At 41.6% G+C, this 27,578-nt stretch overlaps 1 protein-coding gene across 7 annotated transcripts in view; it reads left to right on the top strand.

Annotated features, from left to right (window-relative positions):
* Positions 1–27,578, top strand: part of MAPKAP1 (MAPK associated protein 1) — a 265,297-nt gene that overhangs the window by 188,041 nt on the left and 49,678 nt on the right. For 5 of the 7 annotated variants that reach the window (XM_034929066.3, XM_034929065.3, XM_063594202.1 and 2 more), the window contains one exon: positions 11,600–11,707. The exons of the other annotated variants lie outside the window; for them this stretch is intronic. In XM_034929066.3, coding sequence (XP_034784957.1) covers positions 11,600–11,707 — 108 coding nt within the window. The remainder of the gene's footprint in view (positions 1–11,599; positions 11,708–27,578) is intronic. 7 annotated transcript variants of the gene reach the window in all.

Here is a 27,578-nt window from a genome sequence, read left to right on the forward strand (position 1 = left end):
AGAGCCTTTTGCTATGCTGAAGCCCTGGGAAGACAGAGTTGAGTTTTTTTGAAAGCCCCCCACCCCGTCTTCAAAGAGTGCCCTGATGCTGGCTAGGTGGGGGGAATGACAAATAGACAAAAGTACTTCTAATTCAGCATGCTTGGTGCACTGAGAAAAGCAAGGTCCCAAGGAAGGTGGGATGAAAGAGCTCTTAATTCTGACAGGGATTCAGGCAGGGCTGCAGAGAGGAGGGGATATGCCAAAAGGATGCCTCCCTGCTCCTCCCCAGAGCCCATTCGTGAGGCTAGGTATTCAAGAATAAATTTGTTCTAAAGAATTATGATGCTCCTACAGTTTCTCCCACACAAAGAAGGAAATTCGGCCGTACGCCCTTTCCTTTCCTCCTCTTGGCACTTTCTGATTGATGGTTGGAAATGATGGCAATACATAAACTATTTTTCTTTTTATTTTATGACCTGGTAATAGCAGTAACATATTTCCAGTAAATGTTTTCTACCACAATAAAAAAGTTGTAACAAGACTAGAAATGGGTATAGTTAAACCCTAAAGAAATCACACTTTCAGAACTGTGGATTGAGGCAGTAAGTCTGTAAATCACTTAACTTAGAAAAAGAACCCCCACCCCAACCCTGGAAAAATCAGGGCAAGCAGCTGGTGTTCATGTGACACGCCTGCTGTGAGGGTTGATGGACTCTCAGTTTTGACCCCCTCAAGATCAACTTCCTACTCTCTTCCCTGCTGCCTGGTCTCCCACACAGCATCTTTACTCCTTTCTGAACTGATAAATCATCTAAACCTTACAATTCTTTTTTTTTAACCCAAAGATCAAAACCTATACTGTTCTTTATGGGATACAGCAGAGCAGAGTGGTGAAGAGCACAGGCTTTGGAATTGGAAAAACTTGCATTCTCGTCCTGGCCTCACCATGGGTACATGACTTCACCACTCCATGGTTTATTTTCCTCCTCTGTAAAGTGGGATTATTGTAGGGCCTACCGCATAGAGTTTTATGAAGATGCGGAAAGCAAATGCGTGGAAAGCACGTTGTTAAGGGCCAGGAAAGTCCTCCATGTCAGTTGCTGATGCTGTTATTATAGTCCAGGAATGAAGCAATATTTGACTTGTTTTCAAAAAGGGCAAGTTGATGATTTTGTCAAATTTGTGTAGCAATATAACTGACATTTATTAAGTACTTATGTGCTAGGCATTGTGTTACACATAATCTGTGGAATTACTCCATGAAGGTTTAGATCCACTAACTTGCCCAGGGTCGCATAACTTGTAAAAGAGCCAGGATTTCAATCCAAGTCTTTTTGACTCCAGAACCCACACTCCAACTGCCACACATCTGCCTTCTAGGATTAGATGCTCACAGCAGCAATAGAGATTGTAAAACATTGGGTAGTTCTGTCTCACACCAAACATCTCCTCCTTTGGCTGATGAAGATTGTGAGCTGATAATATTGAGAGCCTGTGGCCTTGGAACTCCAAGGCCAGGCAAGAAAAAAAGCATTTTCTTTCCCTAATCATAAGTAGAGTAGCCCTTTCTTCTGCTCATCCTTATTTAGGCTCTGTTACTCTTAAGGGGATGAATGGCTGCTGCTTCTGTGTGTCTGGTGTCCTTAACATGCTCTAAAAATTAGGCCTCTTCCAGTCTTTGTCTTTAATTTCTGGTTTTAGCTGACACCTTCATTAATGGTCTAGTGCAAGCTTTCTGTCGACTTGAAGACTGCTGTGTGAAAGTGGTTTTGCTGTCCTATCAATAATGGTCATAATTTCCCCAATACTCTCATCAGCAGTGAATTGAGTCTTGCAGCAAAGAAATGGAAACCCCAGTGCAGTGGTTTGAAAGTGATTTGTCTTGTAGACGGCGTCTTCTTTCAGTAAAATCAGGTCAGTGCGGCACTGCTGGGTCAGATGTAAGTCTGAGACAAATTAGTTGGAGGAAATTGATCATTTGAACCTTAGGTTATTTTTAGCTACAGTAGCTTTTTAATATCTTTTTTCTTTATATTTGTTTTAATAAACTTTAATCATCATCATCATCATTCGCCAAATTAAATGTCTTCTCAGTTTCAGCCAAGCCTTAGATAGAGGAAAGAGTGCCCTCTACTCAGCCCACAGAAGCGGCCTTCCCTTCACAGTTTTGGGGCTTGCTTCCATGATGGCACTGTTGTTGTTTAAACACTGAAGCCCACTCCTCCTCATCTTCTGGCCGGCCCCCTTGCTGGGCTTTGTTTATTGCACCAACTGGCCCCTTGACCAGTCTGTTCTTCATTGCTATTGAAAGTTAATGGGGGCAAAATTGCATTCCCAAACATTTGAACCTGAAGTGGCCAGGGCCGAACTTAGTTGATCTCTGGTGATCGGTTCAATTTAGTTACGATTTTTTGCCATTAGGCTGGGGCTGAATGATGGTGATTTGGTTGAGGCCAAATGTCTGAAGAAAATTGGCTCTCTGATAAGAGTGCTGTTATCAGAGGGGGCTACCTTCTCATTTACATTTAGATGAGTATTGATTATTTATTTACTCAGAGAAGTGAGATTCGTTTCCAATCTTATCTTTCTCGTCTCTGCTTGTCAGCAGAAAGAGAGATAGAGCTCCTGACATCAAGCCAAGATAACAGCACTTTGTAGCAAAGATAAAAGTTGGAATGGGCCTTTTTCTAGTGTTGACTGAAAGGATAAGTTTTAAAAATTAGAACTGATGGGTCATGCTTTCAAAACCTTTCCTGAAGGTTTTGCAGTTTAACTAGGCAGGAGAATTGGTTTATTGGAACAGCCTTGGTCTTTCTTCTTTTGTAATAGGAATTGTATTTAATTTGATTATATTCAGCTGTTTCACAGAGAGCAAATGGTGTATTGGCTCAGAAGAGGCTAAAGTGTGACCTTATTGTCATGTCAGCTTGTTCCTTTTTTATTATTTAAATTCCAAATTATCCAATCTGAGCCTCAGAGGGGGTATAAGCTACAGCGGTTGTCACTTGAATATAGTTCAGTGCTTATATTAAGATCAAGCAGAAAATGATTATAGTTGCCCCTAGAGGAAGAGTTATAAGCGATGGAGCTGACACTAAATGCAGACATTTTAGAATAGCTGATGTTGGGTCCGAGCTCTGATACGGACGGCATCAGCGTGGTGGCTTTGGCTCAGTGAGGAACGCAATTCAGTCAGCCCCTGCCATAAAGTAGTCAAGGCTTGGCACGATCCTCCTGGAATGGGTCTTCCTGCCATAAGTCTCCAGCCCATTGTCAGCAGTGCCACCAGAAGAATCTCACCAAAATATAAAGCTGATTGTGTCACTTTCCTGCTCTGTTAGCATCTGTTGCGTATGAGAGAAAATCCAAATCTTGACCAACAATCTGGGCCAAGCTTCTCAGCCTCAGCTCCTCCTTGAACAAGCTTGCTTTTAAGCTATAGGCAGCATTTAAGATTAGAGACTTGCTCGGCAGCCAGGATTCACAGTTCCTCAGTCTCTCAGGTCCTACAAATATTGACTAAAAATGACAAGTAAATGTCAGAACCCACAGAACAAACCATGATCGCACAGATATCAAAGGACATGTGATGCTACACTACCATCCAAACATCCATCTAATGAATATTTTTTGAGCATCAACAATGCACCAAGCACAGAGATTACTCATCCCTGCCTCGAGGCTGGGGGAGGCAGCGAGGCAGCTTGAGCTGGTAAATTATAGAAGAGCCCAATGAGTGTTCCTACCAAGGTAGGAACAAGGCGCTGTGTGGGAGCACAGAGAAGGGGACAGGTAGCTCCACCCTCCCCTTCCCTGAGGTGGAAACATCTGAACCAGGTTGTCTTGAAGCAGGACTCAGAGCTAGGTAAAGAAGAGGGAAGAGGGAGTGGCACGTGCAGAAGCCAGGAGGCACTGAGGAACCCACGTGGACCATGGAAGGTCATTGTGGAAGAAGCCAAGGCTGTGTGGGTGGACATGTGAGCTCAGACCCAGCGTCACGTGTCCTTTGATATCTGTGCTGCCATGGTTTGTTCTGTGGGTTCTGACATTTACTCGTCATTTTTAGACTATATTTGTAGGACCTGAGAGACTAGGGAACTGTAGGAATCCTGGCTGCTGAGCAAGTCTCTAATCTTAAATGCCGTCTGCAGCTTAAAAGCAAGCTTGTTTAAATAGATATGCACCCTGCACCCCTACTTTGGACACACGAGGGAAAGAGCACAGACTTTCGCTTTGACGCCAGCATTCCCTGCCCCGGTGTGCCCTCCCTGGTAAGGCTGTGAGCCTGTTGTGACTCATAGGCTAGGGATCTACCTAAACATTATCGCAGTGGTTTCTGTTTCAGTCTGTATTTGCAATAATAGCAGCTCTCATTGACCGAGCACTTTGCTAAGGGAAGTCCTGCATTGTCTCATTTAATCCTCACAGCAACCTTCTGAGGGAAGCTCTGTTATCCCTGTTTTACAGATGAGTTTAAATTCCTTCCCAAGGACGCATAGCTGGCAGCGTTACTCCCTCTCATGGCACAAACACCAGGGATGTTCTGCTCAAGTCTAGCCTTTCCTCTTACTGCTCACACTTAGCTTTTTTCTGGCTACCAGAAGCTCTTTCAGATTAAAGCAGCTCTTTAAATTGGTGAATGGAAAACGGTTGACATGAAGACATAACCATGAAAGTGTTCAGCTTTTGACTCTGTCATTTTTCCTTGCACAGGTGATTCTCAAACTTGTTCTTATGGTCAGCAATGATGATGATAGGTTAATTCACTTATATCCTACCTTGATCCCAAAAATATTTGGAATTATTATAATAGATTTTAAAATACGCAAACCACTGAGTGCAGTGGTGTGTGCCTGTGGTCCCAGCTCCTCAGGAGGCTGATATGGGAGGGTTGCTTGAGTCCAGGATTTCTGGGCTACAGCCTAGGTCAGCGCTATGCTGATCAGATGTCCACACTAAGTTCAGCATCAATATGGTGAGCTCCTGGGAGTGGGTAACCACCAGGTTGCCTAAGGAGGGGTAAACCGGCCCATGTTGGAAACGTGCAGGTCAAAACGCCTGTGCTGATCGGTAATGGGATCGCACCTGTGAACAGCCACTGCACTCCAGCCTGGGCAATATAGCGAGACCCCACCTCTTAAAAAAATATACATACGAGGCTGGGCACAGTGGCTCACGCCTGTAATCCTAGCACTTTGGGAGGCTGAGACGGGTGGATCATGAGGTCAGGAGATCGAGACCATCCTGGCTAACACGGTGAAACCCCGTCTCTACTAAAAAATACAAAAAATTAGCCGGGCGTGGTGGCGGGCGCCTGTAGTCCCAGCTACTTGGGAGGCTGAGGCAGGAGAATAGCATAAACCCGGGAGGCGGAGCTTGCAGTGAGCCGAGATTGTGCCACTGCACTCCAACCTGGGCGACAGAGCAAGACTCCATCTCAAAAAAAACAAAAAAATAAATATGTATACATACGAACCAATAAACTACGTGAGAGGAAAAGAAACATAAAGATTAAATGACAAGTTTACGAGTCCCCAGGAGGAGGAGCTGGCAGAGAAATGCATGTCCAGGTCATCATAGTCACACGAACATTTAGTGCTGAGCTTCCTGATGGGCAAAGGAGAAAGGGACATGATAGGAGCTAGTTACAAGATTTATGTTAAAGTTTCTAAAGATACAAAAGCAAGCCCTTTGCTCCAGGGAAGTAGAGCTTTTCCTGATACCAGGATCTGAAAGAAGTTTCTCCCACGGGTCTCTAGAAAGAAGACACAGAGCAATGGAGGCGACAGTGTGTCTTCCCTCTCTTCGGACTTTGGCAGGCACTTGCTTTCCATTGGATTTCAGCTTTCAGCTAGCTAGCAGCTGTTAAAGAATTGCATGCTAAAACCTTTTATGTTTCAGTCAGGGGTTAAAGGGATCGAGGAAGCTGCTCTGAGCATGTAGCCACCAACCAACAGATTCTGCAGATTTTCTTTGAAACTTATGTGCTGAGATGTTTGCCTCGGGTTTACAAAATCCCATAAAAATCCTGCCTGGGTATTATAACTTGGAACCCTCCCAAAGTGCCCAAAGCAATATTTTGTTCCTAGGCCATTCAGTGACATGGTATTACCGCAATAAATACATCATTGGAATGCCCAAGCAGGTTTTCCCGTCGCTGCAGAGTAACTGCTTCCCAGAATCTTCCTTTTGTGTTCCTCTCTGCTGTGAAGTGGAGGGTATGCGGCTTCATGCGCAGCTGTGACTTTTTAAATCCTGTTTCCAAAGTGTGGATGTTGCCTTGAGAACCTTGTCCTGTTCAGTGTGAAAGAGCCCTTTATATTTTATATAATCATTTCTTTGGCAAAAAGTATATTCATAGAAATTGACCTCACAGTTTGTCTTTTTGAAATGGCTTTTGGCTGCTATTTTTATTTTCCTCCCGTGTCAGCCTCCTAAAAATTAAACAAGTATTTGTTGGAGACTGTACTTTGATATAGGTCTAGGTTATCATAATCTTCACTGTCAACAGGCATTTATTAAGAACTTTGTGTGAGTTAGATGCTGTGGTTCATAATGCAATATAGAGAGTGCAGGCCTGGGCAGTCCTAGGTATGAATTCTCTCACTTCTACTAGTTCCTGAGGGACACTGAGCAAGTTATTTAACCTCTATAAATCACAGTTTCTCCTCTCTTAAGTGGGTTTATAAACTCTTTACATCTTAGGGTGACCAAAGAGTGAATGAGATGATCTGTACATAAAAGACCTAGCACAGCACTTGTCACATAGTAGGGCCTGTGATGGTGGTAGTTAGATTGTCCATGCTGTTAGGATCACTTAGTATTATTACAGGCTGATGATGATGATGATGATGATGATGATGATGATGATGATGATGGTGATGATAGCTGATACTTAAATCACACTATTAATGCATTGGACATTGTTCCAACTGCCTTACAACTATTAGTTCGTTGAATCTTTAGACAGTCCTGTGAGGTAGGTGCTATTATTATCCCCTGTTTTATAAAGAAGAAAACTGAGAGGTTAAGTTGGCCCAAAGTCATACAGCAAAATTGCTTGGCCAGGACTTAGGCCAAGGCAATTGGGCCCCAAGTTTATGCCCTTAACCACCTGGCTATATTGCCTCTCGTATATACCCTGCCTCTCATTACACAGTAAGACCTGAAGTTGTCAGCCTGGCCTTTTTGGAGGGAAAATGTGTAAAATACTATAATCTTTCTCTGTGAAATATCCACTATTCAGGTGAGGATTATGGAGAGAAATGCAGATTTATAAAAAGCAGTTTTCCATTTGGATTTAGATATCGAGTTTCATATGCAGCTTAACCACCCTGCCTTCCCCCAGGTTGTTACCCATTGGTCCCTTGCTAAGTTCAGAAATGGGTTTCCAAGTTGTTCTTCAGCTTTGATGGATGAGCAGGGAGTACCCAGGGCAGAAAACACATGGATTTTCAGTTACTGACTAAACTGAGCATAGAATATTAGCAGTATTCCTAAGGAAAGATGGATGGGCCTTCCTGGATGGATAGAAAGACAAGGCAATCATGTCTGGTCATGTCTTCATAAGAGGGACTACCGTGGACTCAGAAGGCAGCCAGAGCATGAAATACTTGGTATGTGTGGATTTGTTGAAATAAATAGTTTCAGATCATTTTCATTTTGAATTTATAGAAGTTAAGTGATTCAGATTCTAGATGAATCCACAAATCTACAGAAACCTTTATTTGTGGTATAAACTATGGCCTTTTTATAATTGGCCAGTAATTTGTAGTTTGCAGGAGGAAGGGTTCAAGGCAGACTAGCTTTAGAGCCAAAAGACCCCCATGGATTTCATTTTTCCCCCTTCCTACTTTTTACCTTTGTGATCTTGGGCAAGTTACTTCACCAGCATCCCAATCTGTAAACTGGGGCTAATATATCTGCCTCTGGGGGTTACTGTGAGGATTCAGTAAGGTAAGGTATATAGCATGCTTGGCACATAATAAGCACATATTAAAGTCATCATCATGCTAGGCTTCATAGGACAAAGTCCAAGAAGCTACTTTCAGAAAACTAATTTTAATAGAAATATCTGCAAGATCCAAGAAATAAAATGAATGTCAGATGATGGCATTTATGGCTTTGAGAGTGGGGCAGGGAGTTGTCTTCAGGGATAAGGGTTCCTTCCTGGTACTCCCTGACTCCCCTGTTTTCCCTGATCCACGTTTCCCAGGCAGCTGCAAAGACTGGTAGGAAAAAATGTGCAAAGGAGACCGGCCTGAAATTCCTCCTGATGCAGCCAGGCCTTAGTTCCCAGTAATCAGGAAAGTGGTAGCTTATATATAATCCAGCTGTCAGGTAGCCTGACAGCTTGAGAAGCCCGACAGCCTGTGCACTGCTCTCAGAGTACACATGCCAGAGTGCATGGTTGCTTCACATGAAAATATGTCTACATAAACAGATCGTGTCTGCTTTTGATTAAATTACTGCATGCGAATGACCCATTGGAGATGCCACAATGTGTGCTAATTATAGTAGCCTCAAAAAGATGTCATAGTAAGAAATTGGAGAACTTTTAAGTTTATCTGGTGTTTTTAAATTACAAAAGTGGCCTTCATTTATTATAGCAAATTTGAAAAATACAAAAAAACACAAAGGAAAAATAAAAACAATTATTAATTCCACTATCAATTATAACTACTATTCACATTTTAGGAATAACCTCCTAGTCTTTTTTCCTCTATTCCTTTACATATTTTTTTGCTTAGATTTACCTTTTTAAAATTCATACATAATGTTTATATATATTTGTGGAGTACACGTGATATTTTGTTACATTCATAGAATGTGTAATGATCAAGTCAGGGTATTTAGGTACCACCTGGGGTATTTATCATTTCTATACACTGGGAACATTTCATGTCCACTATTCTAGCTTGTTTTGAAATATATAGTACATTGTTGGTAACTATAGTCACTCCACTCTGCTATTATATTTTAAAAATTATAATTTGTATTTTTATAATTATAATTTAAAATGTGCTATAATTTGCTGCTTTCATAAAGTAGCATATTATAAACATGTTTTATAAAATTAAATATTTTTGTAGCATCACATTTAATATTTTTATGGTATTTCATAATATTTTATTTAATCAGTCCCCGTATTAGACCTAGGTTGTTCCTAAATTTGGGCTATTATTTTTAAAAAATTTTTTGGAGATAGGGTCTAGTGCAGTGGCACAGTCATAGCTCATTGCAGCCTCAAACCCCTGGGCTCAGGAGATCCACCTCAGCCTCCCCAGTAGCTGGGACTACAGGCATGCACCACCACACCCAGCTAATTTAAAAAAAATTTTTTTTAGAGATGAAGGCTCACTGTGTTTCCCAGGCTGGCCTCAAACTCCTGGCCTCAAGTGATCCTCCTGCCTTGGCTCCCCCAAAGCGCTGGGATAACAGATGTGAGCCACCGAACTCAGCCTGAGAAATGAATTATTACAGCTAAACTTTATACCCAGATTTCACTGTAAATTTATAGAAGTGGATGTCAGTGGCTTCTGCACACTGTGTTGCTGGGAGATTTTGGAGATAGGAGCAGTCAGAGATTGTTTAATAGGCCATTATCTTAGAAGGCAGCCCTCCAGGTTCAGGGGTAACTCCCTTTCCTCTGCTAGACTAAAGGGGCCCACAGCTGTTTTCTTAAGGTTCAGCTTTCTGAGATTCCTTCTACCCAGTATTACGTGCCAGCATCCACTGATCAATACCAGATGCACCTATTAATTGAAAATTGTTGGCATGGACAGGTGATAGGTAGTAGAGACTACAAGAATTACCTGCATTTCCTTCCATACTTTGATTTACTTAACACTTTTTTTTTTCCAAGAGACACAGGAATTCTCTCTGTTGCCCAGGCTGGAGTACAGTGGCATGATCATAGCTCACTGGAACCTCCAGCTCCTGGGCTCAAGCAATCCCCCCGCCTCAGCCTCCCGAGTAGCTGGGACTACAGGTGCGTACCACCATGCCTGGCTAATTTTTAAATTTTTATTGTTGTTGTTGTTACTGTGTGGCCCAGGCTGGTCTCGAACTCCTGGGTTCAATTGGTCCCCCCGAAGTGCTGGGATTTGGGAGAATCGCTAAGGGGGCTCCCATGCCTGGCCTTATTTAACACTTTTGAAATTAGAATTTTTTTAAAAAATGAATTTACTACCTATAATTTTAAAACACAATACCTTTTTGATATAAATACAGTGTATTAGAGTTTAAAAGAACTGTGTAGGCTTCTGACTATATGCTTAAATAGTTGTATATGTTTTAAGCATTTGTTTACTTACAAAGGTTTAAAAGCTTTATTTAAGTAGTGTAAAAAGGACTGAATGTATGTAAGAATTCAGAATAGGCAGAAGTGCTAATGAAATACCAGTTAGAGAAAAGATCAAATATACCCTGAAACTGAAATGAATCTCTACGGTGCTACAGCTGAACATAGAACATGGGAAGGAGAATGACTGGAAATGAGTGAAATGCCTCATGCTGATGATAGAGAAACACTAGATGTGATTAATCCACAAGTTGACAACAGCTGAAGAACATATCTAAAAATACGTGTTCCGCCTGGGAGCCCTGCACGGCCTCTGATGCTTCCCTCAGATCTCTCACCTCTCCTTCTGTCTGACCAAACACGCCTTTCAGAGTCAAAATAATAAGACAGTTTCTTATGCCTCTAATCCTTTCAATAACCATTAACAGATCACAGGAGCAGTCTTTTGAATCTGATCATTGGACCCGTTAGGTGTTATCTGAGAAGAACAAGATTGTCATTTGGGTTGACAAAGAAATACATGAATAAATGTATAAAATGCTGCAGTGTTTTATTAAGGTCTGCCAGAAGAACCCTCTATGTGATGCAGGGTAGCTAGTATTCCTGGCTTCCAGTACTATTGAACCTGTGTCTCGTGTTTTCATAAATGTTTCAACAAAAATGTGAATCGGTAGCCACTGTCTTTTCATCATCATAACTCAGAAATCTGAGATTTTTTTTAATTTAAAAACTTTTTCCACATATGAATGCCAGGTCATCTGAGCTTTATTTATTTAAGCTTACCTGTTTACAATTTGTTTTGAATTTTTTGGACTGTTATTATATTAGAGTTCTACACATATCTTATTCCTGATTGTAATTTATTGTTACATAATTATTAATAAATACCTTTGCCTCCTGTGAGGCAGGTACATTTCTAATAAGCATTTTTCCTACATCACCTCTGATCCTTACAACAATCTTTCAAGGTATAACTATTCCTACATTACATATTAGGAAACGGAGGTTCAGAGAGGGTAGGTGACCTGCTCATATCTGAGAAGTGGTGTAGTCACTCTGACTCAAAGGCCATTTACCTCTTACTTGGTTTCGGGGGGAACTGAGTGGAAACAGACTTGATAATAGAACAGTGAAGAATGTGAAGCCTTATGCAAAAGAAACCCCAAACTTCCATCCTGGATAGCTAGACCCTCAAGACAGACTTTAACACTTTACTAAGGCTTTATCAGCTTTTCACCAGTATGTGGTGTTTTTTAAATGTTAAATTCGCTGTTTCAGACTTCCTCCCCTCCTCCTGCCCCTTTGATCTTCCAGGCCCTCAGTACCGCCTGGAGAAGCAGAGCGAGCCCAATGTCGCCGTTGACCTGGACAGCACTTTGGAGAGCCAGAGCGCATGGGAGTTCTGCCTGGTCCGCGAGAACAGTACGTTGGCCGCCTCGCTCCATGCCCGCTTTGTCCGTTGCAAACTTGCTTAGAAGTCATGTGTTTGGAAACGCTCACTGGTCTGGTTTCCCTAGGCAGATTTGAAGTGACTGTTTTCCAAGGCAGACTGCAGTCTTCGTGCCAAAGTATATCCCAAAGTGAAATGATTGATTTTGTGCTTTTTGGTAGAGAGGCTGCATCCTGTTTAGCACTCTGTGATTAATATTTTCCTGTTAAACTGTGTCTTCCTAAGTTGGGAGCATCCCTGGAAACAGCTTAGAAACATGAGGCCTTTTCTGAAGTAAAGGCTATTTTGTATATAAAGCAACTGGCCCTGTCAGTATCACTATTCAGACATCAGGTTTTAGAAAATTTTAACCATTTGCATATTCTAGCAGGAGGCAGTGTAGTGATTCCTTATGCTATGTTGAGAACTTCAAAACTTGTTAACTTTGTTCATTCTCTCTTCAGAGTTTCCAAATTGTGCATTTTGCCATCCTCTCCTCCATACTCCCACTGACACAAGGGCAAGTGATGTGTGAGACTGCGCTTGCAGCAGCAGACTGTCTGTAGTCATTCCTGCTTCGAGGCTTTTACACAGGCTATTTCTTCCACCTGGAATGCTCCTTCCCCCATTCTGGTTAATAACTCTTTCTCATTCTTTGTCTCAGTTTAAATGTCCTGTCTTCAGAAAGGCCACCAGGATCTTCCTGTCCCCCATTGCTTAAACCTGATCCACCTCTCGTTTGAGTCCCTCGTTATATTCTGCCATACCACATACTACTTTTTCTCCATCGCATGTGTTTCTATCTATTCATTTATTTATTATTTTTTAGAGATGGGGTCTTGCTGCATTAGCCAGGCTGGTCTCAAACTCTTTTTTTTTTTTTTTTTTTTTTTTTGAGACGGAGTCTCGCTCTGTCACCCAGGCTGGAGTGCAGTGGTGCAATCTCAGCTCACTGCAACCTCCACCTCCCAGGTTCAAGCGATTCTCCTGCCTCAGCCTCCCGAGTAGCTGGGACTATAGGCACATGCTGCCATGTCTGGCTAATTTTTTGTACTTTTAGTAGAGACGGGGTTTCACCGTCTCTATGGTCTCTATCTCCTGATGTGGTGATCCGCCCGCCTCAGCCTCCCAAAGTGCTGGGATTACAGGCGTGAGCCACCGCGCCCGGTGGTTCAAACTCTTGGGTCTCAAGCAATCGTTCTACCTTGGCTTCCCAAAATGTTGGGATTATAGATGTGAGCCACTGCAGCCAGCCTGTATTTAGAATTACATACTTTTCTCAGTGATTGTTTAATATCTCTCTTCCCTGCTAGATTATCAGGTCTGTGAGGATGACCCTGGCCCATACCAAGTTGCCCTTCATATAGATCTGCTGTAGACTATGTGCTACAGGATCTCAGTAAATATAGATTGAATGAGTGAATGAATGGTAGATCTTTACTCATGCCACTGACCCTCTAAACAAGATCAGGCTGCTACTCTTTGGATGGTTTTGGTTTTGGTTTTGGTTTGGTTTTGGGTTTTTTTTGAGACAGAGTCTTGCTCTGTCACCCAGGCTGGAGTTCGGTAGTGTGATCTAGGCTCACTGCAAACTACATTTTCTGGGTTCAAGCAATTCTGATGTGTCAGCCTCCCAAGTAACTGGGATTACAGGCATGCACCACCACCCCTGGCTAATTTTTATTTTTATTTTTATTTTTTATTTTTAGTAGAGATGGAGTTTTGCTATGTTGGCCAGACTGGTCTTGAACTCCTGGCCTCAAGTGATCCATCCACCTTGGCCTCCCAAAGTGCTGGGATTACAGGCGTGAACCACCACACCGGCCTAGGATGCTACTCTTTGACTAGGGCCCCAGACAGCCTCTTCCGCAGAGCATGCACAAAATTCACCAGGAAGGTGAAATATGCTTTTGGCATTTGGCAGCAAATTCTCAAAAGCAGAAGGTTACTGTCCCCACAGTCTGCAACCAGTTATAAGTACCTTTTGTGAATACACATGGAAATAAAAATCACTGATTCCCAAATGGTCCAAAAAAATCAAATGAGTAGTAAACATTTGTGAAAATATTTATCCTTATCAACATTGTAAAATACAAACATTTTAGAGCCACATATCAAATAAGCCAGGTGTTTCAAAGGGAGTCCTCATTGCTGGAGAGAATATAGAGAAATAGGCATAATCAAACATTGGGGTCTGTGGTATAACAGTATAATATAGCTGTAAATATCGAAAGATCTAAAAATGTTTTCTCCAGTAAATCTGTTTTTGGAAATTATCTTAAGGAGGCTGGGCAGGGTGGCTCTTGCCTGTAATCCCAGCACTTTGGGAGGCTGAGGTGAGTGGATTACCTGAGGTCAGGAGTTCGAGACCAGCCTGGCCAACATGGCAAACCCCCGTCTCTACCAAAAATACAAAAAAAAAAAATAGCCGAGCGTGGTGGCGGGTGCCTATAATCCCAGCTACTCAGGAGGCTGAGGCACGAGAATCACTTGGGCCTGAGAGGCAGAGGTTGCAGTGAGCTCAGATCGTGCCACTGCACTCCAGCCTGGGCGACAGAGTGAGATTCCGTCTCAAAAAAAAAGAAAGAAAGAAAAAAGAAATTATCTTAAAGAGAAAAGGATCTAAAATGCAAGAAAGATTTATGTACGGTGTTTTAACAACATTATTTCTAATATTTAACATTGGAAGAGCAATCAGATAACTTATATCCCTATATTGGAAAATTATGCAGGGTTTTACCTTTCTAGTAAAGGCAGACTAAGTAATTTGAACCAACTCTTCCACTGAAGGTAACTTAAAAAGCTGATTAAACAAATGGTCATCCTAAAGTCATCAAAGAGCACAAGATAGAAAAGAATCAATGGCCGTGTCTGGGAAAAGGTTGAAACAGATCAACGCCTACGAGCGCTTTTGCCCGGACATTATCTGCCTGTCTGGCAGTGCAGCCTAAAGGTTGAGCTGGGTTGTGGATAGCCTTTAGAGGAAAGGAGACAAAAGAAGTCCAGGGTTTGCCAGGGGTAGAAAGCCCAAAAGGAGGTTAAATAGAAAACATGTAGTGGGATCATAGATTTAAACCCAGATATATCAGTAAATGAACTAAAGGCTTTAGTAGTAGTAGTTGTTGTCGTCTGTAAGATGGTTAGGATGGGTTTTTCTCAAATACTAAAACAAGGGTACTGAAAGTTTGAAGTAAAAGGATGGAGAAAGATGTTCTATGCAAATAGCAACTGAAATCTGGTGTAGCCATATTAACATGAGGCAGAATACATTTTTAGATATAAAAACCATTACTTCATAATGATGAAAGGTTCAGTTTACTTGGAAGATTTAACAGTTCTAAACCTATATGCCTCAAAATATATAATACAAAACTGAAGAATTACTAAGAAAAATATGCAGGTCTCCAATCATGGAGAGAGGTTTTAACTCTCAGTAATTGAAACAGCAAATACATTTTTAAAAAATGTATAATAGAGAAAACTTAAAACAACAGTTAAACTTAACCTCATGGACAGGCGGTACAGAGAATATTTTACCCTACAACTGCAGATACGTATTTCTTAAAATCACACGTGAATATTTACCAATATTGACCATATACTAAGCAATAAAGTAAATCTTACATATCAAAAGATTGAAATCATATGTGATACATCCTCTGATCACAGTGAAATTAGGCTAGGAAAAAACAAGACAACTAGAAGATCTGCATATGTTTGGAAATTGAGAAACAGGTTTCTGAACCCATGGTTTAATAAAGAAATAATAATAGAAATTAGAAAATATTTTGACTGAAAGATAATGAAAATTTGACATTAAAATTTGAGGATATAACTAAAATAGTATTTGAAGGAAGTTTTACAGCCCTCTAATTCAAATATCACAAAAGAAGAAAGGCTGGGCAGGGCACGGTGGCTCACGCCTGTAATCCCAGCACTTTGGGAGGCCGAGCCGGTGGATCACCTGAGGTCAGGAGTTCGAGACCAGCCTGGCCACAATGGTGAAACCCCATCTCTACTAAAAATTTAAAAATTAGCCAGGCATGGTGGTAAGTGCCTGTAATCCCAGCTACTAGGGGGGCTGAGGCAGGAGGATTGCTTGAACCTGGGAGGTGGAGGTTGCAGTGAGCTGAGATCATGCCACTACACTCCAGCCTGGGCAACAGAGTGAGACTCTGTCTCAAACAAAAAAAAAAAAAAAAAAAAAGAAGAAAGGCTGAATAGTAATGAGCTAAGCATTCAGCTCAAGAAATTGAAAAATAGAAAAAGAAACCTGAAACGAATAAAAGAAGCAATAAAGAGAAGAATAGAAATTAATGAAATAGAAATTCAGAAACATCAGAATCAAGAGTTGGTTCTTTGAAAAGGCTAACAAAATCGATACACCTCCGATGAAATGGACTAAAACAAGGAAGAGAAACACAGATAGTAGTAGGAATGAAAAGGAGGTACACTGTAGATCCTGTCATTAAACATTAAGATCCTGTCTTGTAAATAAATACAAGATTATTTTGAAAAAATTTATACCAAAAATATTAAAATTATAGATGAACAAATTTATAGAAAAAGACAACAAAATTGACACAGGAAGAAATAGAAAACCTGAATATTCTCATAAATATTTTGAAAAGCTAATTAGTAATTAGGAACCTTCCTACAAAGAAAATCCAAACCCACATGACTTCACTGGCTAGTTTCTACCAAAAACTTAAGAAAAAAATAACTCCAATCCTATATCCACTGTCACAGAGAATAGAAAAAGGTTATAACCTCCAATTTGTTTTAAGAGGCTATCATAATCTTGGTACCAAACTCAGTAAAGACCATACAAGACAGAAAATTTTCAGGCCAGTCTTAAAAATATAGATGCAAAAATCCTAAACAAAATATTAATAAAGTGAATCTAACATTATATTGAAAGAACAATATAACATTACGAAGTTGGGTTTATTCTAGCAGTGCACATTTGGTTTAACTGTGATGTAATGTTAAGGGAAAAAATGTCAAGACACATAGATGAATCCCAACTATGTAAAAACAAACAAAAAGTAAAACTGGAAAGAAAATGTTAATAGTGGTTGTCTCTGGTTGACAAGATTCTGGGTAATTCATTTTCCTTCGTGTTTATATTTGTTCGTTCCAGAGTTTCTAAGGTGAGCATGCATGACTTTCTAAGAAGGAAAAGCAAACAAGAAATAAGGGCAAGTCTACATAGATAAAGATCGTATAGTGAGACGATGTCTTAGTGTAACAATCCTGTGACATTTGAAATTTCATACCATATCTAGTACCATACCATAGTGAGCCAAAGGAAAAGTTACACCAATACACTCCTATGTGACTTGCTTATCGGAATTTTTACCCCGTAGAAATGAACAATCCCTCCGCCCCTGTCATTTTTTTTCATTCTTTAAAGTCTGTCATCTTAAACATACTTGAGGAACTAATTCATAGGTAGGAACTTTATAGTGGATTCTGTTTCAAAATGTTGATTCCTCATTATACAAATAAAGTGGTGTTTATTAGAATCTTGGTAAATTTCTTGGATATGTAATACTTATACATGTAAAAAAAATTTCAGGTAACTAAAGTGTCTGTAGTGAAAATGAAGTCTCTCTTCTTCCATCCCCTAATTCCCCTTCCAGAGACAATAATTGTTCCTGGTTTCTTCCATATCTTTCCAGGGATCATCTATGCATATGCAAGCACATTTTGTATATGCATGTATGTATCATAGGTGTGTGTACACACAAGCACACTCATACCTATACATACACATTTGTATTCCTCCCTTTTTTAAAAACACAAATGGGGGCCGGCGTGGTGGCTCATGCCTGTAATCCCAGCACTTTGGGAGGCCAAGGTGGGTGGATCACGAGGTCAGGAGATCGAGACCATCCTGGCTAACACGGTGAAACCCCATCTCTACTAAAAATACAAAAAAAAAAAAAAGCCAGGGGTGGTGGCAGGCACCTGTAGTCCCAGCTACTCGGGAGGCTGAGGCAGGAGAATGGCGTGAACCTGGGAGGCGGAGCTTGCAGTGAGCCAAGATCACGCCACTGCACTCCATCCTGGGTGACAGAGTGAGACTCCAGCCTGGGCCGCAGAGCAAGACTCCATCTCAAAAAATAAAAATAAAAACACAAATGATAACAAACATTAGTGTTCTGCATTTTTATCATTTTAACAATATATTATAGAGATTCTTCCACATTAATACTCATATTGTTCCACATATAAATTCTCCAATTTCTTTTTAACTACTATGCAGTATTCCACAGTATATTGTGCTTTCAAATTAATTTTTTTGTTTGTCTTTGAGACAGAGTCTCATTCTGTCACCCAGGCTGGAGTGCAGTGGTGAGATCACAGCTCACTGCAGCCTTGACCTCCCTGGCTCAAGCAGTTCTCCCACCTAAGCCTCCCAGGTAGCCATGATTACAGGCACACACCACCACACCTGGCTAGTTTTTTTAAATTTTCTTTTTGTAGAGATGGTGTCTTGCTATGTTGCCCAGGCTTGCTTCTGCCTCCCATAATACTGGGATTACAGGAGTGAACCACTAAACCCAGCCGCAAATTAGTTTTTCTGAAAAAAGATAGGCCCAGTTTTCTAATATTAGGAAAGAGAAGCTGTGAGGGTTGGTGAATAAAGCCTTGAAATCTGGGCTCTAGTTCCCACTCTACTTCCGAACACGAACATGGTCTTAATTCAGTTATGTGATCTCTCTGAGCCTCAGCATCCTCATCTTAAAGGATTTGCAAGATACTTGCCATCACTTTTTGACGCTCTGAGTCAAAATCACTGTGTTAATAAATGAAGCCCTACCAGCACTTACAAAGATCACAATCAACGGAATCATAACTAGTCTTTGTAAAATGGAAGTAAATTATGAAAACAATTTATTATTTTAAAGGCTTTTAAAAGGATTTTTTAAGTAGGAATTCCAACTAAGAATTACATTGTTTTCCACTAGCTGCCTATTAAGAAGGTGGATTGAGGCAAAGAAAAACATTCCAAAAGCAGAATTATTTTCATTTCTGTTACTATGTTTGATTAGAACAGCCTCCCTATCCTTAAAGCCATTGTAGATGTGGACTAAATTCTGATCATGTATTATGCAGTCCTTAAAGAGAATGTGCTGTCAAGCCAGACTGTCTCAGTTCACATCCTGGCCTTGCCACTTACTAGCTGTGTGACCTTGGGCCATTTACTTAACCTTTCTTGGGTAGTTTATCTGCCCTCATAAGATTGATAGGATTCAGTAAGCTCTAATAATCATACAGCTCGTAGAACAGCACATAATAAGTACTCAATAAATGTTAACTGTAATTAATAAATAATGGAAAAGCAGCATTCTGTGGCTGGTAGAGCAGATGGGGCACAGGTGTCGAGGTTTGGAGTCATAGACCTGGCAGAGCCCTCGAGGAGATGTATGTTGGCTAGAGGGGGGTGACCCAGAATGGAAAGGGAAGGAGAGTGGGGAGGGGGCAGGTCTGTAAGTCTGTGTCCTAGGACCAGAGAACTTAGAAGCAGGGTACCTCCCAGCAAATATTTTTTGGTGTCCCAGAATGGGTATACGCTTTATAAATAAAACCATTTGTTTGAGAAGTCTGTTTGCCATAAGGGTGGATAGAAGCCTTTCAGTTTTTCTTTCAAGGAGGGATGTGGCATAATATTTTATATCAACCACGTCAATGAATGTTTTTTTATTATTTCTTTTTTATTTATTTATTTTTCTTTCCATCATACCTAGTCCTGCAGAAAAGGGTGTTTTTAAAAATTACGTATTTGGGCCTACTATTGTAAGGCATTGTGCTAGACATTTTGCAAATGCTTTATCTTTCAATTTTCATGGCTACCCTACAAGATATTGTTCTCATTGTGAAGAGAGGTTGTCACTTGCTCAAAGTTATCCAGCCAGTAAGTGATAAGACCAAAATTTTAAGTCAGATGTCTGATTCCAGAGTCGACCCTGAGATTGTTGATAAAACAACCTGAATTTTCAGTCCTAAGAATGGCTATTACAATTGTCTTTATATGCTATGAGAGAGAAGCTTACAGATGAAGCAGATATGACAAGAGTTTCTGCCTAGGTACTGAGAGCTAACATTTGTGCTTGGATCTTGGCCTAAATAAGAAAATGACAAGCCAAAGTCCTTGAGCTTTCCAGTTTGGATTCTTGTCGGATAATCTACTACATCCTTCAGCCAACTGCCTGCTAGAAGCTGGAATCATACCAGAAGGAAGCCCAAGTACATTATGGGGAGGATGTAACATGACAAGACTTCCATTCTTGTCCAAGCTTCTATATACATCCTGGCACCAAACTGAGCCGCAATTCCCTTGTCTGCCAAATGTTGCCAGTGACCTTTCCCACCAACCATGTGGAGGTAGTCCATGCAGGTCCTTAGAAGAAAGGTGCCGCTTGAACCAACTTATTCTTTCCACAGCTTTAAGAGAGAAAGTGGAATTTCCCATCATCAGGGCCAATATAAGCCTGAAATTAAACTGGCTTTATGGAATACTAACAAAGTGTCAGACACCATCTTTCTGTTTTATCCCTGACTAGTCTGTCATTCACAGTGCTTAAAGCACAGTCATTAGAATCAGGCAGACCTTGGGTGAACCACTTGCAGCCTGTGACAGTGGACAAATTATGTCATCTCTGATTTCATGTGTAAATGGAGGTGAATGAATCTATTTCACAAGGATTTGGTGAGAATTGAATGAGATATAAGTGCTCTTATTATAACAACATTTTAGGCCATGTAGTCATCATCCTTGTTTTATAGAAGAGGAAACTGAGGGGTGAAGTGATTTGCTAATATCACATGAACAATAATGAGAGGCCTGGAAAACTGTCTTTTATTCATTAAGTCTGGTGAAAGAGCTGAATCTAATTATTGTATTTCCTAAATAGAAGTTGGTGCAGAGAGAGACTTCAGTTGCTCTGTAAACATTAATTCAGCTTCCTTTGATCTTTCCTTTTGAAGGAGATTCACAGAATGTTTAAGATCATCCATTATTTCAGCACTTAATGAAATTCTCGTTTCCTAATTTTAAGGTTATACTGAGGAAGGGCCTCAACTCACCAGGTGGGTAGTCACCCAGGAGGGTGGACTATGGGAGGGAAGAACATCCAGAGGTCTTAGTCTGAGAGCCCTCATTTACCTTCTTAACTTTCCCCCTGAGGCCCCAGGAGAGGAGGCAACTCCTAGGAGCTGCCCAGATTACCTGGCTGCCCCTCCACGGGCTCGTTACAGTTCCTACCTTTACTCCTCTCTGGTCACTGATTCCCCTGAATGGATTTACCAAGTCCCACACTAGACTGTGACCACCCCTCACACTGGAGAGGAACCCAGTCTGAGTCCCCTCTGCATCCTGGTGTCTGTGGCCAGGCCCGGCTCTTTCCCCCTGATAGAGTGAGCCTCCTGAGCCCCTCACATCTCCAGGCTTCTCACTGGACCAAGTACAAGATGGCTTTTAAGGAGAACTTGGGTTTGAATAAGCGTCTTTAAGTGTAGGGGTTTCTTTGTTGGACTACCACCACCACTACAAAATAGAAACAGAGAGAGAGAAGAAGCAGCTGTAGAAAGAGGATGAAAGTCAGCTTTATCCTGGTGTGCTTCCGACCCTCTTTGTGATGCTTATTTATAACGGGCTGATTCTTCCTCCTGCGTGTGCTCTGTGCCAGCTCTGGAGACTCCCTGGTGGTTCCACGCTGCTTCTGGAGGCTCTGCCTCCTTCAGTTACAAATTACTGATCTCCCCAATTTCTATCATGTGACTTAAGCACCTCCTTTATTATACCACAACAGCATTCTTCAAATACACAAGAAAATCTGATCATGCAAATAAACTCTTATTTACAAATGAAAATGACTTGTGATGTTCGTTTTACATATTTTAGGTTGTTATTGCTGAAAGCCAGTTAACCTGTCTGGCTTTAGCGGGGAGGTGTTCACTGTAAGGAATTTTCTGTAGGGTGAGGATTTTTATCCAAGTCGATATTGCATAATAGCTCCCTGTTTGCTGCACGCTATTAGAATTTAAATGAAACAGAAACATTATTCGCCACATATCTGTGAGTCCTTGTCTTCCTCTCTGGTTAATGTGGACTGATTCGCACTATAAAGGCAGGATATTTGGCACCACTGTGTAACCTTGTACAAGTGCTCCTCCTTTGTGGGCCTCATTTCCCCTGCTGCAAAATGTGATGGTAGTCCCTACCCTGTAAAGCTGTTGTGAGGCTTAAACCATTGAAACAAGTCAGTGAGATTGTGTACAGTAAAAGCCCATAGTGAACTGCAGTGCACTATACAAGCGTTCACCATTACTGAGTGTGTCTGCCTGAGACTCAGAGGCCAACCAACTGTCACAGACACTATAGCTTGTCTGAGCATGTGTGTGGTGACCCTTTCCCTCCCTGTGATTCCTGTTTTCTTTCCCTCTAGCCCCTTAGACTTCCCACAGGCCCCTTTGGGCATTGGCCAGCACCAAGGGTAGCTGACACCTGGGGCAAAAAGCTGTGCTGACCTGTCTTGAAGCAAACTTGTGCCTTGTCCACAGCTACTTTTCAGTAATGAGTGTCTGAATTGTGCTGTGTGGGCTGAGAACTTCCACATGATTTGCATTTTTCACTCTCTTCTTTCTCTAAAAGTTCCCCCCTTTCCGTTTTATCATTAGGTAGTAATTAGTATTCAAGGGAAATTGGTCTTAATATATTAAAATTGGTTTAAGTGCATTTAGACCTGTACCACAGCCAATGTCTTATTGGAAAATGTAATTGGGGACTCTGTGTATGTAATTAATTGAATTACAATTAAGAACTTTCATTAAGCGATACACTGGTACATTAGAGCAGTAAGGAAGCATGTTTGATGAGCCACAAACCCTGTCTGGGCTCTAAGTGAGGGCATGGAGATTTGCATCCCTCTGATAGGCTCCTGGCCCCAGAATTCGCCCTGCAGGTCCTGACTAATGGTTTGGTAATGCATCAGGTGACATTTCTGCAGTGACTCTGAATGGGAGGTGGGATTCTTCCAGCGGATGTGCCCTCATCCTCTGACTCTCGACTCAGGGAAAAGGACACCTTGGTGTTGATCAGATGTTACAGTTCTTAGATATTTTGCCATGTAAATTGTCAAAAATGCCATGCTCCTGAGAAGACCCCATTACTTTTCCTGGGCTTTGAACATGGACAAAGACATATTGGAGAAAGAGGAAATAATGAGAATTCTGTCGCTAATCTAACTTCCAAGCAAACCCGTAATGAACCATTGGTCCAGACCCTTAAGTGGTCATGCTTCATCCTGTAAAGGGTATTGGATTCACTTTGGGCACATATTTGTTCATGCATTCCCCAAACATTGATTGAGCCCTCCTCTGGGCCAGCCACTGTGCTGAGACTTAGCCCCACATTATAGAGCACACAATTGTGATCAGTGCTGTGAAGGGTAGAAAAGAGTGCATAGCAGGGGACCAGAGCAGGTGAGAAGAATAAGAGAGGCTTGAGTAAGAAGAAAAAGGAGTTAGTCCAATAATGAGTAAGAGAAGAATGTTCCAGGCCAAGGGACTGCTCATCTGAAGGCTTTGAGATGAGAAGGAGCTTGGGGTGTTTAGGAATGAACAAATGGAATGGAATGAGGGAGAGTGTGCTGAAAGATGAGACTGAGGGATAGCAAGGGTCTAAGATGCAGAGCCTCGTAGGCCCCGCTTCCATGATCTGCTCTTTTTCGAAATTCTACAAACCTGAAACTGTTTCTTTCTGACTACCTCATAAAACAAGATTACCTTGATTTATTGAAGGGGGTCTGAAATCTCCATGTGGAAAGTCCTCCAGCCTGGCTGGCTCTGGCTCCAAGAGTTTAATCAATTAAGCACTGACAGCAAAGATCCCTACCCCGGTGGTAGCATGGCAGATTCTAGTGAAGGGTATATCCTACTGCGTGATCCCGATGGCTTTAAAGAGATTACTGCAGAGCGGTGGGCAGGCGGGGGGCATCTACGTGTGTGTGTGTTTTAGTATATCACCTATTGATTGTTTTTTAGAGACCAGCAAAAATAACTAGTAGCCAAAGGGAAGTGTTTAATAGAAGAGAAGTTTTGGGCTTATGGGGCTTTGGGGACTTAAAAGGCCTCTGGAAAAAAAAATGTGATGGATGCAGAGCGCTAAGGAAGAGTTTTCTCCGTGACTCACTTATGCATCCAGCTTTAAGTCTTACCGAGGGAGTGGAGAGTTAGGTTTTATCCCTGATTCCTTTGCTCTGGCATGGCCAGGCGTGACTGTGTTCTCCTTAGATACCATTACAGCCCATGGAGTCATGCATTTCCAGCCCATCTGAGGAACATTTTTACTCACGGAGGTTGTGTGGTGGTTAAAGGTGCAATTTTGGAATTAGACCTGCGTTCAGTTCCTAGCTCCAGCTTGTACTGTTCGTATGACTACTGTAGCAGAATGACATTCTGAGTCTCATTTTTCTCACCTGTAAAAAGAGGATAATATCCAACTTAAAGAGGCATTGGGAAAAATGGAATGAGATGACGTCTTTAAAATGCTGAGCATCGTGCTGGCATGCGTTAAGCACTTAGTGTGTGTTAGCCGCCGTCACGGTTGTTGAGGCAGAACCCCTGTCCTTGACAAACCTAGTCTGTTGGGGAGTCTGAATGGAAAACGAGGAAAGATATGTTAGGTGCTGTTAGCCAAGGTAAATACAAGGGGTGGTGTACAAACCTCAGGTGCTGTTAATGGTTAACCTGTGTTGCATCACACTTCACTTGTTCCATCAGCAGCATTTATTGAACATCTACTGTGTGACCATGTGCTTTGTAGAATGGGATGTTCCTGCCCTCAGGCTCCTTGTCCAGAGGGGAGTGCAAATACTTACCATGTAAGATACTTACCAGAAGAACCTTCAATAAAGGGCTATAATGCTTTAGGAGAGAGACAGGGGAGGTTCCATTTGGACTAGACCTTGAAGCATATAAATTTTAGAGCATAAAGGACATTCTGACCAAGTGGTAGAACCTGAGCAGAGTCCAGTTTAGCTGAAGCAGGGCTTCTGCGTGGGGAGTAGCAATAAGACTTCAAGATAGAGTGGAGCAGAGAAGGGTTTACATACTTCTCATTGTCAGTCACTTGTACTATTTTACTTAATTGTGTGCCAGGTGCTGAGCTAGATACTGCTCCACTTTTGAAGAACTACTCCCACCCCCACCATTTTCTTTTCCACCATTCCGCTTCACACACTGTGCCAAAGGCAAACACTTGGTGTTCCCTGTGTAGGTCCTCATGCTTTGTGGACTTTATGTTTTTTCCTATTCCTCCATGGATTGCCTGTCCTCCTTTCATCATCTGGGAACACTGCCATCCCCCTAAATTCCGGAAGCACTAGCACAGCACCTGGCATATGGCTGGAGCTAAGTAACTGCTAGTCTAGAAGAAACAGTCAACAGGATTGTGCTATGGACAAAGGTGAGGATGTAACAGAGGCCATTGATCTTCCAATTGAGTTCTAGAGTTGGCATAGATCTTTTTAGAGAAGAGACACTGAATTGCTTTAATTTATAACTAGATTGGGGCCTTTTAGACTTGGTGTAAGACTCTTTGAACCATAAAATGAATGTTAAAGTCCCATGCAGTTTGTATCTATGAGTACAAGGAATCTTCCAGTAATATACGGTGAGTTCATCTGAGCTATGATTAATGATTAGTCCTGTTTGTTTGAAATAAAGTCATATAACTCTAAGTGTCTCCCTCAGTTCCAATTAAATCACATCTATGAAACACTTTTAAAACTATAAAACAGTATTTATAATTAGCCTTGGTCTGATCACCTAAAAGTAAACCTATTGCTTTTATGTGTGTACAGGCTTTGCAGCTGTGTTTGTTGTCAGATTATAACACATATACACAGCTATAACTGCACTTTCGTTTCCCATTGTTATTGTCCAAATAGATATCAGGGGCAATGAAAACATGGCATTATAACCAATAAAGTCAGCAATTCTCAAACTTTTTGGTCTTAGGACCTCTTTACACTCTTAAAAGTTATTGAAGACCCAAAGAGCTTTTGTTTTGTTTTGTTTTGTTTTGTTATTTTGAGGCGAGGTGTTGCCCTGTCGCCAGGTCTCGCCCAGGATGGAGTGCAGTGGCAAATCAGCTCACTGTAGCCTCAAACTCCTGGGCTCAAGTGATCCTCTCATCTCTACCTCCCGAGCAGCTGGGACTACAGGTGTGCACCACCATGCCCAGCTGACTTTTTTTTTTTTTTTTTTTTTAACTTTCAGTAGAGATAAAGTCTCACTATGTTGCTCAGGCTGCTCTTGAACTCCTGGCCTCAAACAGTGCTCCCGCTTTGGCTTCCCAAACTGCTGGTATTACAGGTGTGAGGCACTGCACCTGGCCATGCTTTTGTTTATTGAGTTACATCTATTAAAAATTGATTAATTTTAAAATATTTATTGAAAAACAGCAATTTCATTAATGTTAATGACAGTTTTATGTTTTTTGGGTTTTTTTGTTTGTTTGTTTTTTTGAGATAGGGTCTCTGTCACAAGGCTAGAATGCAGTAGTACAATCACAGCTCACTGCAACCTCCACCTCCTGGGCTCAAGCGATCCTCCCACCTCAGCTTCCCCAGTAGCTGGGCCTATCGGAGCACACCACTAAGCCTGGCTGCTTTTTTTTTGTATTTTTTGTAGAGATGGGGTTTTGCCATGTTGCCCAGGCTGGTTTTAAACTCCTGGACTCAAGTAATTCACCTGCCTTGGCCTCCAAAAGTGCCGGGATTACAGGGGTGAGCCACCATGCCTGGCCCAAATGACAAATTTTATGAAAAGTAACTATAATTTCTTTAAAAAAATTTTTTTTGAGACAGGGTCTCACTCTGTTACCCAGGCTAGAGTGCAGTGGCGTGATCACAGCTCACTGTAGCCTCAACCTCCTGGGCTCAAGTGATCATCCCACCTCATCCTCAGTAGCTGGGAGTACAGGCATGAGCCACCAAACCCAGCTAATTTTTGTATTTTTTGTAGAGTCAGAGTTTTGCCGTGTTGCACAGGGTGGTCTCAAACTCCTAGACTCAAGCAATCCACCCACCTCAGCCTCCCAAAGTGCTGGGATTATATTCATAAGCCACCGCACCTGGCCTAAATTTTTTTTTTTTTTTTTTTTGAGACGGAGTCTTGCTCTGTCGCCCAGGCTGGAGTGCAGTGGTGTAATCTCAGCTCTCACTTCAGCCTCCGCCTGCTGGCTTCAAGCGATTCTCCTGCCTCAGCCTCCAGAGTAGCTGAGATTACAGGCATGCCCCGCCATCCTCAGCTAATTTTTTGTATTTTTATAGAGACGAGGTTTCACCATGTTGGCCAGGGTGGTCTCAAATTCCTGACCTCAAGTGGTCCGCCCACCTTGGCCTCCCAAAGTGCTGGGATTACAGATGTGAGCCACTGCACCTAGCCAGGCCTAAAATTTTTAATGAGAAGAGTGTCATTATTTTATCGTATTGCAAATTTCTGTAATGTTTGGGCTTATAGAAGACACCTGGATTTTCATATCTGCCTCTGCATTCAGTCCGCTGCAATACATTGCTTTGGTTAAAGTATGTGAAGAAAATTTGGCCTGACACAGATATGGTGTTGAAAAAGGGAAGAATATTTCAATAGCCTTTTCAGATAATTGTGGGTATTAATTTTTGTTACTATACCAAAACTCAAATGATAGTTTCTATTTTGTTGTTGTTTTTTTGTTGGTTTGTTTTGTTTTGTTTTTTGAGACAGAGTTTCGTTCTTGTTGCCCAGGCTGGAGTGCAGTGGCGCAATCTTGGTTCACTGCAACCTCTGCCTCCCGGGTGTAAGCGATTT

Source organism: Pan paniscus, chromosome 11 (genome assembly GCF_029289425.2).
Source record: "Pan paniscus chromosome 11, NHGRI_mPanPan1-v2.0_pri, whole genome shotgun sequence".
Classification (NCBI taxonomy): Eukaryota; Metazoa; Chordata; class Mammalia; order Primates; family Hominidae; genus Pan; species Pan paniscus.